This window comes from Manacus candei, unplaced genomic scaffold (assembly GCF_025592945.1).
Source record: "Manacus candei isolate 608988 ecotype Guabito, Panama unplaced genomic scaffold, ASM2559294v1 h1tg000014l, whole genome shotgun sequence".
Classification (NCBI taxonomy): Eukaryota; Metazoa; Chordata; class Aves; order Passeriformes; family Pipridae; genus Manacus; species Manacus candei.
The window spans coordinates 63,965,582-63,980,219 of NW_026138062.1; the positions used below are offsets into that span (position 1 = coordinate 63,965,582).

A 14,638-nucleotide genomic window follows, 5' to 3' on the forward strand; every position below is an offset into this window, starting at 1 on the left:
CATTTATTCTGTGTGTGGGCTTCTTATCAGTGTCTGGGTGGTGCTGGCCCTGCTTTCCTTGTCTGCAGCACATCCCACTGGGATCCCATGGGCATCTGTAGGGATGGTGAAATCCTGCACCCTCCCCTGCCTGAATGGGCAGAGGCAGATGGGGTCAGGTGCCCCTCTGAGTATGGTTAAAATAGAGGGACAGAGATCTCTCAATGCAGTTCTGAGGAGTGGGGTGGAGAGAGAAAAATAAAAATGGGTTCAAAACTTCTTCTGGACTTTCTTCTATGCATAGTAGGCCTAATAAAAACATAGATCTCTTTTTAGTCTTTTAACATCTTGACTGAATGAACTAGAAGCTTCAAGGATGCATCAGAGTTATGCATGTGTTTGTACCCTTTGATACTGCACTTTTGTAACTTGTTTTGCTTTTGCTGATGAGTGGTTTTTTTAAGCCACTTGGAACAGTTTGATTCACACAACAAAGACAAAGGGAGGCTCCAAAAATGACAGGAAAGTTTACTGATGATGTGAAATTGGTCCTCAGGACTCTGAGGGCACCACTGGCTCTGACTGCCGCTGCTTGGGGTCCAGGGCCTATTTCAGTTTTTCATTAGTTACTGGATCTCCTGAGGAGAAAGGAATTTAATTTTATCATTTTATGAGAGGTTTTTGCTTTGGAATGTCAGTCTACATGCTGTTGCTGGAGGTTGTTCACCATTATTGTGTGAGGACAGAGCTGTGTGTCCTCTGAGGACAAAGCCAGACCATGAGACATCGTCGTGTTACATGACGGCCATTAATACCCCAGCCCTGGATCTGTAGGAGGGCATTACCCTTCCATTCCCAGAATAGCATTGCTAATCTTCACAGATCCCTAAAAAACTCTTATGACTATGACTATGAACTATAGAGATTAAAAATAATTGACTTGTCAGCTATGAATACGTAGCTGATATGAAACAGCACGGTTATGAAAGCTTGCGCCAGAGTGATCCCAACTTGGTGTTTTGGCTACCTAGCTCTTACCTGACTGACTTCCTGACAGTGACAATGCTACAGGGATAGTCAGCCATGTCCCGCCACACACAGTGGCTACACATGTGGAAAGGGACAGTTTCTGTCCCTGGAAAACCCTCTGGTGAGTGACCTCTTACTTGGAGGACTCTAACAAGAGTCTATACAAAATAAGCAGTGCCTTTTTTCCAAAATTTGCTCCTGAAAAATCTCTGAACTCAACCTGAGACCAGGAGAATAGCTCAAATGGTTTATCGGGATTAATAAGTGCACAGATATAGATGGTCCAGGTATTTCAAACCTGGGGCTTAGGTCATTAAGCTACCTTCCTTTCCCACCCCCTGTCTTTCAGAATACTACTTAAACCTCTTAAGACAGAGGGAGGAGGCATAGATCAACAGCTCAGAATAACTGTGAAATTTATAGCTAATCCTATGTGCTTCTCTTTTTCTCTCTGCACCCGATTTCAAATATTACACTGCTTTCTCTGCCCTCAGAAATCTAAAGGAGGATTCATTTCACTCCATCTTCCCTCATTTCATAGAATCATTTTGGTTGGAAAAGGCCTCCCAGATCATTAAGTCCAACCATCCTTGCTTTGTTTTTCCTTCTTAATACTTTCAGCTGTTCCTCAAAGTTTGCATGCACATTATTGAAGAAATACACAGCTACTTGCACCTCTGTTACTTTGACACATCCCTAGGGTCTGATATTGGAGTTTGGGGATTGGACAGAGCTCCAGATACCCTACAGGCTATGGCCAGAATCACCAGTTTTGTACGTAAATAAAGCTGGCATTTGTCATGGGGCGGGAGAGACCTCAGCAAGCAAAGACTATTAGAGAGGGATGAAGAACAAAGCAGGGAATTGGGAGCTGCAGACTTGTTAAGCGGTTTTGTAATCATTGCACACCAACAGTTACATAAAGAGATGAGGTTGTATTGACCAGACTGTTACACAAGGTTCTGTTTTGCCCAGATGAAGAGGACCTGTAAGGTCTGGCGACCTGGAAATTACCTGGACCTTTGTGTCGGAGGAGTTGGAAATGCAGAACCAGCTGTGTCCTGGCTTGTACACTCCCCTGGTAAAACCTGGTGAAATCCTAAACGTTAAGATGACAAACAGTTTTCTTTCTTTAAAATTAACCGCTACCCCCCAACTCCCTGCCATCAAGCAGAATTTTCTTTCCAGATTACTGGAGAAGCAGAGAGACAGGGAAGTCACCGAGGCATTGGGCGGTGGCCTCTGCTCAGCCTGCATCATGGCATAGTAGTGCCCGAGAAGGCTGTACTGGAAAGACCTAGCCCTTTCCCATCCTCTCCTGGATGGTGGTGTTCAGCTTTCTAATTTTGAGCTTCTCCCTGTGCTTTTAGGAGCATCTTTCCCAACTTAAAACAAAGCAGTAGGCAAAAGAGAAAAACCCCCACAAAAAATATAACCACAGTAACACATTTTCCAGCAAATTTCTCGCTGAGAATTCAAGCAAATTTTTCTTGTTTGACAAACCCAAAAATGTAACAGGACAAACTTCCAGGAAAAGGACATTGAACACATACAAATCTTTTAGCAGCAAAGATGCTCTATTTGGCAGAGTATGTCAGATGCATTTATATAATGCTGTTAGAATCTCAAGGGATGTATGCAAAAAGACTCCTAAAAGTTACACACATATACTTTCATTGCCTAAAGTACTTGGTATTATCAGATAAAGGACTTCAGTGAAGTAAAATGCTAGTTAAAACATCGCATTCAATTTCTGCTGCATTTTTTCTGCAAGAAGTATTTTAAAGTGTTGCTCACCAGCAACATTGTCACCAACAAATGTGTGAGTCATGTTTGCATACTTTTTATGTTTTAAATAAATACTTAAATGATAAAGGGGAAAAAGAAGAAAATGTAAACCTCTTACTGGTCTATTCTTAATTAATAAGGAAATTAATAGAAAAAAAGATAGTTGTGCTTTTAAAAAATGTTTAAAATGTCTCTAAATAAAAGAAGCAGATTCCTGAATTTTTCATATTAAAATTACTTTCCCCTTTATATACATCATAATTTAACATGTAATATTTAAAAGCAATTATGATTAATTGTACAAAGTTAATCTTCATTGCCTATTCACAAAATTACAGTGACAAAATTACAGTGTTAGCTGGTAATGGTAGTAATGCGCTCCAAATGCTTTTTAAGCTCAGTGAAAACTGCAGAGTACAAGCTAATTTGCTTACACTTAAATTAAATTTTCAAAGAAACATGTTTGTTAGAAAAGTGTAGTTGCTTCAGTTTGATGAATAATTTTTGTCCCTGAGTAACTGTGGAGGAAACAACTCTAAACCCTTTCTTTTGTTTTAAAAACAGTGAGGGAGTATAGGAACAGATGCAGCACAGCTCAATAGGAGATTGTGTAGATAATTAAGTTTACTTTTAAATAAAATTGAATTTCATCATTCTTTCACATTCCTCCCTTTCTATACTGACTAACATTGAGTTTTGCTACATTTGTTTCTGGAGGACATTCAGTAAAAATACGTGTGATACACATATAATCCATGTTAAAGAAAAAAACATAAAGCCAAAGAATCACTTGACCAAACCTCTAGGTGCTGGATTTTCACTGTCAGTACTTTTTGGCAACAATTAATTTTCTCTAGGTCTCTTGTGCAACATGGTCAAGCATTACAGCTTCATATGGGACCTGCGGGCTGGGCTTCCTTAACCTGCAGATCTCAGGTGCTGTGTCCTCCTGTGAAAGGAGACCTCCAACAGCCACCTGCCAAAGCATGGGTGGATGGAGTATCATAGAATCATAGAATCAGCCGGGTTGGAAAGGACCTCCAAGATCACCAAGTCCAACCCTTGATCCACTACCACCATGGTTACCAGACCATGGCACTAAGTGCCACATCCAGTCTCATCTTAAAAACCTCCAGGGACAGAGAATCCACCACTTCCCTGAGCAGCCCATTCCAATGACTGATTACCCTCTCTGCAAAGAATTTCTTCCTAATATCCAACCTAAACCTCCCCTGGCAGAGCTTAAGCCTTCCCCTATGCACAAACCATGCCTTTGGCCCAGGCATCCTCTACAGTAGGATGGACCCTCTGCCCAAGTGTAGCAAATCTCTGTGGCAAAAGCGGTGAGCCTGGGCACGCTGTGCAAAGATGGCAAGGAAGAGGTTGTTCAGTGGGGTGGGGACACTCCATGGTGTGCACTGGGAGTAGGGCTGCCCCACCTCATAACCTAATCCAATCCAGCTACATGTCAAGGCTGTGCGATGCAAGGAAACTGCAATCGGAATATCACTTAATAGGACTTGTCTGTTTGAATATTTTGAAATTATGATTTTTAAAGAGAAAAATTTCTTCAAAATTCAGATTATCTTTTTGAAAGGCAAAAAAAAAAAAAAGAAAAAGCCACTAAATTGTGCAATGCTGTAGTGGAAATCTGAGACAGATATCACTTTAATGTCCCATAGAATTGGCCTTCTATGCTTGATGGTGCTGTGGCACTATTAGGCATTTCTACCTCTGGTCCAAAACTTTTATATCATAACTCAGAACACATAATGTCAAATCCTATAGTCAAGAATTCAACTGTACTTAAATTAAGCAAGTGATGATTTTAATGATAATGTAGGCTTTTAGCTGGTAATTACACATTATTACGGCATAAGTTTGTGTTATCAGAGCAGTGAGTCCTGTGCCAAACCACTAGGAAACAAAATTAAGATTATGAAATTGCACCAATAATTGTGGAACGTCCTTACAAAGTAACAGAATCAATATATAAAATTGAACATAAAAAGTGTGGGAGGTGGTTCAGAAGGAGAAAAAAGACATTCCTAAGACCAGTCTATAAATAAATAGTGCTTCATGGAACCAGGTGAAATATTCATAGAACATAGTCCTTATTGCATAGAATTTTTAAAAAGGGTACTGCGCCTTTCAAAGGCACTTAAGCATGCTGAGAAAAATTATATAACTACACTGCCTTGCACACAGCAAAGCACAATTTAACCTCCTCATTTACAGTAATCAGGCTAGTTACTTTATATTTGAGATAATTTTATGCAACATTACTCCAGATTAAAGAGAAACAAATGATTTGGCTTTGTTGTTTTTGTTGCTTTTGTTGGATTGTGCCTGAAACTAATGGGAAAAGGATTTGTACATGTCACCTTCAAATTGTCCAAATATTTCAGGAAGTAAGAACTGTTTTTGTTACTTCTGAAGAATTCTTTCTGGCTAAGACATCTCTAGATTCTTATTTTCTTCTAACCCTTGGCTTAGAAGTTGATTAATTTTTTGACACAGTTTTTTATTGCTGTGACTGTCATGATAATAAATTTTTTAAGCATTTCTTGTTGTGAGGAATTATTGGAGGCAATTATGAGAGTGAAAAAGGCTTCAAAGGAAGAAAAAGCGAGAGTTAGACAGTTCTGGGCAAAGTCGTAGAGCTACATGTGCTGGGCCAACACAAGAACCGTGGAAAAGGAATAATGTAAAACATAGCCTGCCTTGAGAGAAGATCAGCTTATGTGGCTCTTGACCCCACAGTGTAGTGTGTAATGCAGATGCTGCTGCTGCAACGTTATTGCCTTGGTTAAACTGGCTGGTTACAGTAAGCTAAGAAAAGTGTCCAGGGAGTCATTTCAGACTGAAAACTTCCCTAACGTTATGGGTGTTGCTGAACTTACGTTTGCACCACTATTCAGTGACTTAGGATACAAAAGAGGAAAGCTGTTCAGGAAAGTTTGGAAAATATTTCTCTGATTATCATCCTTATTCTTCCTGCTTTGCATAACTATTAACTATTTCACCTGATTTTATTGTATCAGCTTTGGTTATGTCTGCAAACATATAAGGATGCAGCCAACAGGCTAAGCAGTTCCTTAGGCAGCCTGAAAATTCATATCAAAGCAACTGTTCCTGGTTCTGAGGACACATCAGAGCAAGACAATCTGAGAAAGAAAGTTCAACTGAAAATAATATTTTCTAGCAAAGCAGAGTTATCAAGATGCCCTGAGCCATTATAGTTAATCCCACAAGAGGTGGAAACACTTAAGATTTAGATTCTAGGTAGTTTCTGAAGCACTGATCACCAGCACTCATTTTATTTCATCCTTTAAGGGCTCTTCCTACCTTCTGTGAATATGTGGAAGGCAGCTAACACATAGTGCCAGCTTACTCTTGCGAAGTTGGGCCACGTCAATCTTTAACAAAATAAAGTCTTCACTAGAATCTCTAGACCAATTGCCTCATATAGATGAAAATAATATTCTTCTGTCTCTCACAATTCTTAAGAAGAGGGAAAAACTGGAGGGAGAAAACAACTGAAAGTCAAATGAAGAATAAGTTACAATAATCTACAAAACACCTCTGAGAAATATCACATCTTTCTGTGAACATTTGCATGCTTTTCATGGAATATGAGGTGCAGCCACTGCTTTCACAGAGAATTTCATGGCCAAATGACTCTCAGGTCCTTCTACTACAATACCAAAGAAGATGCACTTGGCTCATCACATTCATGCCCCTATAACCAAAGATAACATCTATTTATATACAGAACACAAAATCAGGTGATGAAAAGTCTACCTGAAAATCTAAACTATAAAGACACAGCAGGACAGTGGGGAAGGAGCTAGGACAAAAAAAAAAAAGGAAAGGTAGTCTACCTCCCAACACTTGTCAGGATTGTGCAAAGTACATGGAGTGAAGGGAAACAATTATTCTTCAGGAAAAAAAAAGGTAGCCTGAGATTTAGTTTACATTGCAATATAGTCATTTTGACACACAACGAAGATCTATTGAAGTGACACATTTTTGCTTTCCTTATTATCTGTTCTACATCAAACAGCCCTTTAAACTTTATATTTTAAAATTGATTCCTTTTAAAATGTTTTTTATCATTCTAATCTGCATAATTATGTCAGATGAACTCTATTTTATCAGAGAACTACTTTAAATTTTAAATGAAAAGCACAAGCTAGAAAAATGATTAAAGATTGACATCAACTGGTGCCTTATCTAAAGATTTCTAAAACTGCTGGGGAGTGTCCATTTTTGTGCATCTACCAACTTTATCTCTGCATACAAAGTGTAGAAAAAAATAGTGCTTGTGGTCTGTCCAATGCTTTATAAATATTAACAGAAAACCCTTGAACTTGCATAATTTTCCTTCAGTGCCACATACCTATTAATCTTCTTTGCTCTTCACCGTAATCCTACCTTTTAAAATCCGATTTTCTTACAAAGCAACTGACAGATATTCCTGTAAGTAGTTTCAGTTAATGAGAAAAGAAGCAGTAAGAGAACTACAATAGCACATCCCATTTTCAGTAGGTATCTTCACGTTAAATGGCTATGCAAATTTTGTCCTTCACAGTCCTAAGAACACAATCAATCAATTATCACAGTATTCAGTTTTTATTTTTAGTAGTGGCAAAACCTATCTGCAAGCCAGTGAGAGTGAATGGCAATGATTTGGGTTTCTGGTTTAGAGAAAGAAGGTATTTTAGAATAAGTGTTAAATAGTAGCAATGCTGATTATAGAATTTTTCCTTAGTTCTGCTTAAGATCAACTAACACTTCCAACTATATTATGGATACACCAGACATTATTTTCCTAGATATGTTTTCTCCTTTAACATCAGTGGAACCTCATTTTGACAGATATAATCACTCTGAAATACATATTCTCACAGAAACCCAAATATACATCAATATACTTGGCAACTACTGAGGTATTTTAGACAAACATAGCTGTTTCCCCTCTAAAATTCATCAGTAGGATGCATGAACCAGAACTGCATGACATTGTGTGTGGACTGAGATGCACAGGTAATAAAAAAAGTAAGAAGAATTAAATTTATTTGTATGTGCCTGCAGACTTATAATTTTTATATTACAAACAGTTTAAGGTTGAAGAACACTGAGATAATTTTTCCCTAAAGAGGGACTCTTTTACAATCTAATAAACAGAGTCCTTTAAAAAATTAATTTGAATGGACTTGTATTTTAATAAAGATATTATTTTCAAAGGTTTTCATTGGAAAGCTGTGGCAGAAGATAAACCTACCATTTATCATACTGCCAATGTCATTATATAAATAATGCTTACAAGTATTAATGTACAAGTCATCAATAAAAACTTTTGCTGAAATGCCACCTCCTGCACTGCTTGTGATAATCTCCAGGAAAGTTAACTTTGCAAGTACAGTTCTGAACATTCAGAATCTTTATTTTTCAGTGCCACTAAGAATGATGAAGAAAACAACTTTCAAACTTTGTTAGCGTATTTGTTTGTTTGTTTGTTTGTTTAATTAATAGCAAAACATCCCACAGAGGTCAAATAAGGGCTGAAAAGTCTTCACACATAGCCCTTGTTTTTAAGAAATATCGAAAAATTGAAGACATCTGTGTACTTGGTGTATAAGGTCATTTAATTACATATCTGCTGGTGATCTGCACAAGAGACACACCAGAAATGGTTAGCATTTATTTAGTACGCTCTTGAGAAGAAAGCTTTTAGGGCATTACCTTTGTCCCTAACCTCCCATAGAAACAGGCCCTGACTGGAAATAGCCTTTGTACATTGAGCGAGTGCACTCTGTTGAGCCAGAGGTGTGATTCCCTGTACAGTCCTATGCTCTGACACATATAAGCACAGGAGCTGAGTCCCAGAAGCCATACCACCACAGCAGCATTTTGGCATGGTCGGTTAGTGCAGTGCTCTGAGCTTACACAGTCTGCCTGCTGCCAAGACCAGAGCTGACCTCAATCTCTGCATGGCGTTGAATTGCCCTGTGAAGACGTACCCTTCCCTGTCATACATCCACTGGCCATAGTAATTTCCATGAGTGGGAAAATCTCCAACCTGAAGACATGCAGGGAATGATAAGGCTTGTCTTGCAACTGAATTCCTGTTGGTATTTATCTGGACAACCTGAGTGACGCAAGTTTTGATTGGTCTTTCGATCAATCATAAATTGTCAAAAAAACTTACCGTGCTGCCATAATTCCTTTTTAACTATTTTCAATCTACTGGAAAGTTGTTTTCTTTTTAAATAACAATCCTAAGAAGGAGAAGGATGTCTGTAACAGGCTTCAGCTGGAAGCAGGAAGGCTAATGAGGAGGTGAAATGCAATTCACAACTGTAGTTACCTCCCTGTGCCACAGTCCCATTGGCATCCCACGATGCATGTTAATATTCTACACCTTACATGCTAGAGGTTTTTATCTGGGCACACATGAAACACAGAGGAGAAAGTCTATGCACATTTCCATGAGTGTTTTATCATTTTATTCTCTGATGGAACACCTCCAAGCATGGATCTCCTCAGCTTAACTGAAGAGGTATTAGGCTGCTATAACAGGAATTGTAGATTAATCTCAGGGCTAACCCTATATAGCAGAGCTTTCTGAGCAGATTCCTATTTTGAGGAAACGGAAGCCTACATGAGAAAAGTATCTTTTATGCTGAGAGTAGAAGACCATATTAAATGACTCAAGTTTTCCATTATGAGTTTCTTTAGATTTAGATCAACTGTTAACTATATGCTCTTATGATAAACTTAAGCAACAGAAGTCATAACAATTTTAAACAGTGAACCCTCACTATTAAACCATGGTTAGAAAAGGAAAAAGGTCAGCTAATATATCTACAAAAAAGCCAGCTGGAGGAAGCATGGAAGAAGGTCCAATTTGTTCAGAATATTCTATGACTGTGACTATGGTAGCTGTCTAACAGTACTTCTATATAAAGAGTATTATTAAGAGGAAGGAAATAATTTCTATCAAGAAATTTTGTGTACTTTGCCACTCACTGGAATAGTGACCCCTTTATTAGAAAGCAAAAACCAGACAAGAATACAGTAGCAAAGGAAACAAAATTTTAATCTACTTACTGTAGAAGTTATAGCACTGAAGGAACTGAACGTAAGCAAAAGCTCAAATGTCCAAATTATTTCTGAATTTGTGCGTTGTGCTTGCAACCACCTACATCCATTAATTTCTATGGCTTGGAGATGAAAGATTATCATCTGTATAATACTGCACAGTGCCTAAATGTTCTACATAATGTCAAGGAAGGATATTGTCCCCTTTGTACAATCATAGCTGCCATTTCAGAGCCCACCGTGTGATACTCCCAGTCAGCCATCGACTGATCACTCTTCAACTGTACTTAACTAAAAAGCATTTTTCAGGATCAAAGTCTACATTTTTGCCAAAAGCCCTAGGGAGGAGAAAAAGCTGTAGAAAGGTTATAGGACAAAAAGTGAGTGCATGGAATAAAGAGATCATCGTAGTTTACCGCATCAACAGCATAAACCACTCCTTTTTTCTTGCCCTGAAAAGCTGGGCTTTGCCAATTTATTCCCAGCTTAATTAAATAAAAACCATCACAGCCCTGTACTTGAAAAGTGTTTGATCGATGCTGGTTCTTTGTAAAGGTATTCCTGAAACATAGTGGTCATTAGTTGCTGTAATAAAGGAAAAAAAGTTAAGAAAACAGAGCAGTGTTAACAATGCTAGAAAAAGAAAAAGACTATATGGCAACAGGAATATAATCATTGTGCTGAATAGAGATTAAAATACAACAAACCTGTAAAGCTCTGTAAAAAGCTGTTGTGAGCCCAGGATTTAAATCTTGCATCTCAAATTATTCCTTTCTGGTTTTTTTTTTGTGTCTCGAATAAACCGGTTTTAGATTTGTTTGTCAGACATCCTTCCCTAGCCAGGTTGATCCTCTAAAAACCTAACACACCTTTACAAATGCTCACAGGCTAGTGATCTACCTGAGTGATGACTGCCTGCAGAGCAGGGCGACACAGCTCTGTAACACCAGATAGAAAAGCAACAATTAGCATATGGTTCCTATGTTAAATGTGCTTGGCCACTGCCACAGCAACTAAAGGTGAGGAAATGCTCTTTCCCTCCACAGCCACATAGACTAAGGTCTTCTACACCTAGTGAAAGGTGCTACATGGAAGTACCAGATGACCATGCCTTCAGCTAAGGAAAATATATGTTGTCTGTGTGGGAGCCAGCTACATTACAGAGAGCTAATTGCAATCACAAGTAGTTACTGCAGTAGGAGGGAGGCTAAATTAGAAATACAGCCAGGAGAAACTACTTGACCTCTTCATTCAGTAGTCTGTTTTGTCTTCTAACTTGTACACGGTATGTGATCACCTCATCTGAGTTACATTTTCCTCTCTGCCACAGGTTCAATATAGTACTTTGGGAAAATCCATTTATCTACATTGCGCTTCATCTTCGGTTAAGTGCAGACCATATTTCCCCTCTGTCTAATGTTGTTGTAAGAACCTAGTAACTCTGAGCACAACAATGTTTTCATATGCTTATATACAAGCACAGGATAAGTAACGGATAGAAGAATAACAGTGAGCTGGAAATTACATCTCATTTTCAGAATTGTTTCTTGACATTTTTTAAGTGCCCCTGGAAAGCACCAACAAAATTCCTATTCCAAGCCCTCACAGCACAGTCCCACTTCTTCATCTCTAGTACACCATAATGACAATCCTGACCACAACAGCAGTTTTGGGAGCAGAGCACAAAGAAGACCCTGCAGGCTACAACTCACAAACAAAGCAACAGCATGAGATAAAAAATAAATAAGGAAAATAAGGCTTACGTGGTTCAGATCAAAGATGTCAAACACTCGTTTAATGTATAGATCAACCTGTGGATCCGTCCCTGGAATATCCAAAAGTCTCTTGAATTCATGCAGACTAAGCATCCCAGATGGACATTCTCTCATAAATTTGCTGTAATAATGGTGCATCTGAGCAGGGGCATCTTTAGGTATAGATTCTTGGGAACCCATGTTATTACAGAGAAACTGTCTCTATTCACATTTCTATCTGCCAGGTTCAGTCTTGCTTATGACCACAACTCAGGCTAATACAGCTTTTAAATGGCCACGTTAAACATCTTACAGTGATAAGTTTCTATTTTTATTTAGCGCCTATTGGTACTTGTGAGAGATTACCTTTAATGCCCAGTTCTAAAATAGATGGGATTTCACAATCTGGCTCAAGTAGAAGCAAAGACCACCATGCTCAAATTGTAGTTCACCACTCTCCCATTGACTACAAACACGCGTGTTATGAAAAGAAAAATGAGGAGATCCTAAATTGATTGATTTTGAATTATATACAAACAATTATCAATACATGAGTCTAATCCTAGACTACCTGTAAGGAATAGCTGTAACTTTTGCTGTAAATAAGGATGGAAAATGCCCATTATTACATCCTCTTTGTTTTAAGTGTATTAAGCCTTTCCAAAAATTGAGCCCTTTGAACTCTTTCTGAGGTACTTTTTATCATAAATATGCTGTGTGGTATCTGTTATTTATGTGCAATTGCACGCTATTTCCTCCCTCTCAGCATGGGTTCCTAGATACAGCACACAGTTTTGGTCACCAGCCTCGTGACAGAAGCTGAGTGGAAGAGGAATCTTTTATTGTAACTTCTTTCACAAGAATCAACTTAGTCTGATACGTGAATTAAATAAGGTTTCGTTGCTATTGGTCAGTGCTCTAGTCATGCTTTTAATTTACAGTTTTCAGGAGCTGAATTCCTTTTTCCTCTGGAAGTTCAAGGAAGGGCTTAAGTATCAGTAATACTTCTGTACTGATTAGCTTTTATACAAGGAAAAGAGTGGCTCAGGAGTATTACTACAGGACAAAGAAGTTTGGAGCTATAAATACCAGTGTAAACATATAGGATGCTAGTGATGCAGAAAAAAAGACACTGCCACTCATCCTTTTCATTTATAATCACACAGTGGAGTTAAAGAGTAAAGTCCTGTGAGGTGGTGAGTGCCCAGGAAAAACAGCAACTGTCCTCCAGCCTGACTTCAGCCAGAGAACAATAAATATAAGATCAGGTCAGTTTTTGAGAAGGACTCCCATACTCTTAGTGGTCTGTGCTACAGCTGTCTCCACAAGGACATCATTAATATTGCATACTTCAAAATGTGGCAGATAAGTAAGAACACTTGAACACTCCTCAGGTGCCCATGAACTTCTGAGGATCAAACAGAAAAATACAGACATTGACTGGTTCAGTAGGCAAAAAACAGAGCAAACTGGAGTGTTGCCTTTACCCCAGAGACCATGTGCCAGCCCTAGAGCTGCTGTGTGATCCCGGTGACTGAGGGAGAGTGAAACCAAATCCCACGCAGGCGTCTTTTCTGCAGATGAGTGCTGTCTGGAGCAGCGAGGGTGAATGAAGAGGATGTGAGGACAAGGGAGGGGAAAGGAAATAATCAGACAAACCTCTTAGGGATGAACAGTCTGACAATAATCCTGAATTTTCTCCCTCAGCCCTGCTCTTAAATAACCAGTCGTTGTGTCAAATACCAGAGAAAGACAGGTGGTGCGGTTTAAGCCTAGCTGGCAACTAAGTACCAGGCAGCTGTGCTCTCACTCTTACTCCTGTCCCCACCCCTGATGGGATGGGGAGGAAAATAGGAAAAAAAAAGGTAAAACTTGTGGGTTGAGTTAAGAATAGTTTAATAATTGAACTAAAATAAAGTGAATAATGATAATAATAATGCAAGAAAGGAATAACCCCCCAAAAAACCAAGTGATGTACCATACATTAGCTCTCTACCCACTGACCAATGTCCAGCTCATCCCTGAGCGGCAGTGGGCCCCTACCAGCCAACTCCCCTTAGTTTACATACTGAGCATGACATTCTATGGTATGGAATATCCTTTTGGCTAGTTTGGGTCAACTGTCCTGGCTAAGCTCCCTCCCAGCTTCTTGTGCACCTCCTCACTGGCAGAGCACGAGACACTGAAAAGTCCTTGACTTAGGATAAGCACTACATAACAACAACCAGATCATCAATGTGCTATCAATATTGCTCTCCTGCTAAATCCAAAACACAGCACTGTACCAGCTACTAGGAAGAAAATGAACTCTATCGCAGCTGAAACCAAGACAACAGGGTACCAGGAAGGTGATATGAGTAGGTTAAGAACTGTTCATCAATAACTCACCCAGTGCTAGTCATCTTTTATCTCTTTCGCCTCCTTCACTTGGGCAGATCTCTCTCATCTCTTCCCATGATCTTGTGCAAACACTATTCACAGGATTCCACTTAGGCACAGGGAACTTGGGAGTTGCTCACATATACTGATCCCTCTCCCCTTCCTCTTCTTCTCTCCCCCTGAAAAAACCCCACACACTCCTTCTTCTAGTTGCTTCCAAATAGCAAGTCTTGGGAAAATGTACCCATGGTGAGTGAGGCACATGAAAGGTTGCTGTATTGCCTTAAAGATAGGGCCTTAGAAGTTGGATTTTTTTGTCAGGTTTTGTAGATTCTGGTAAAAGACTTCTAAGAGAATGTTAAAGTTTGAATGCTTTTAAAGTAATACCTGTTTTCAGAATCGTTTTAGCTTAATAAGAATAATTAAAATACATGTAAAAGACAGCAAAACTGCTTGGGTAGAAAATGATCTGATTTATAATTTAGTCTCACAGCATCCCTCATCCCTAATAGGGGCCTGGAACAGTATATAATAGCTGATATAACAGCTGACATAAAAAGAAAGGTGAGTTTTATGGAGCACAAAAAGACTAAAATTTATAA

At 38.9% G+C, this 14,638-nt stretch overlaps 1 protein-coding gene across 6 annotated transcripts in view; it reads right to left on the reverse strand.

Moving 5' to 3' along the window:
• GUCA1C (guanylate cyclase activator 1C) overlaps positions 1-14,638 on the reverse strand; it is a 45,202-nt gene that overhangs the window by 11,307 nt on the left and 19,257 nt on the right. For 4 of the 6 annotated variants that reach the window (XM_051780023.1, XM_051780022.1, XM_051780020.1 and 1 more), the window contains one exon: positions 2,023-2,096. The exons of 1 other annotated variant lie outside the window; for it this stretch is intronic. In XM_051780023.1, the coding sequence (XP_051635983.1) occupies positions 2,023-2,096 (74 nt within the window). Of the gene's footprint in view, positions 1-2,022; positions 5,513-14,638 lie in introns of those variants that run through there. One more of the 6 variants, XM_051780019.1, reaches the window with a different exon arrangement.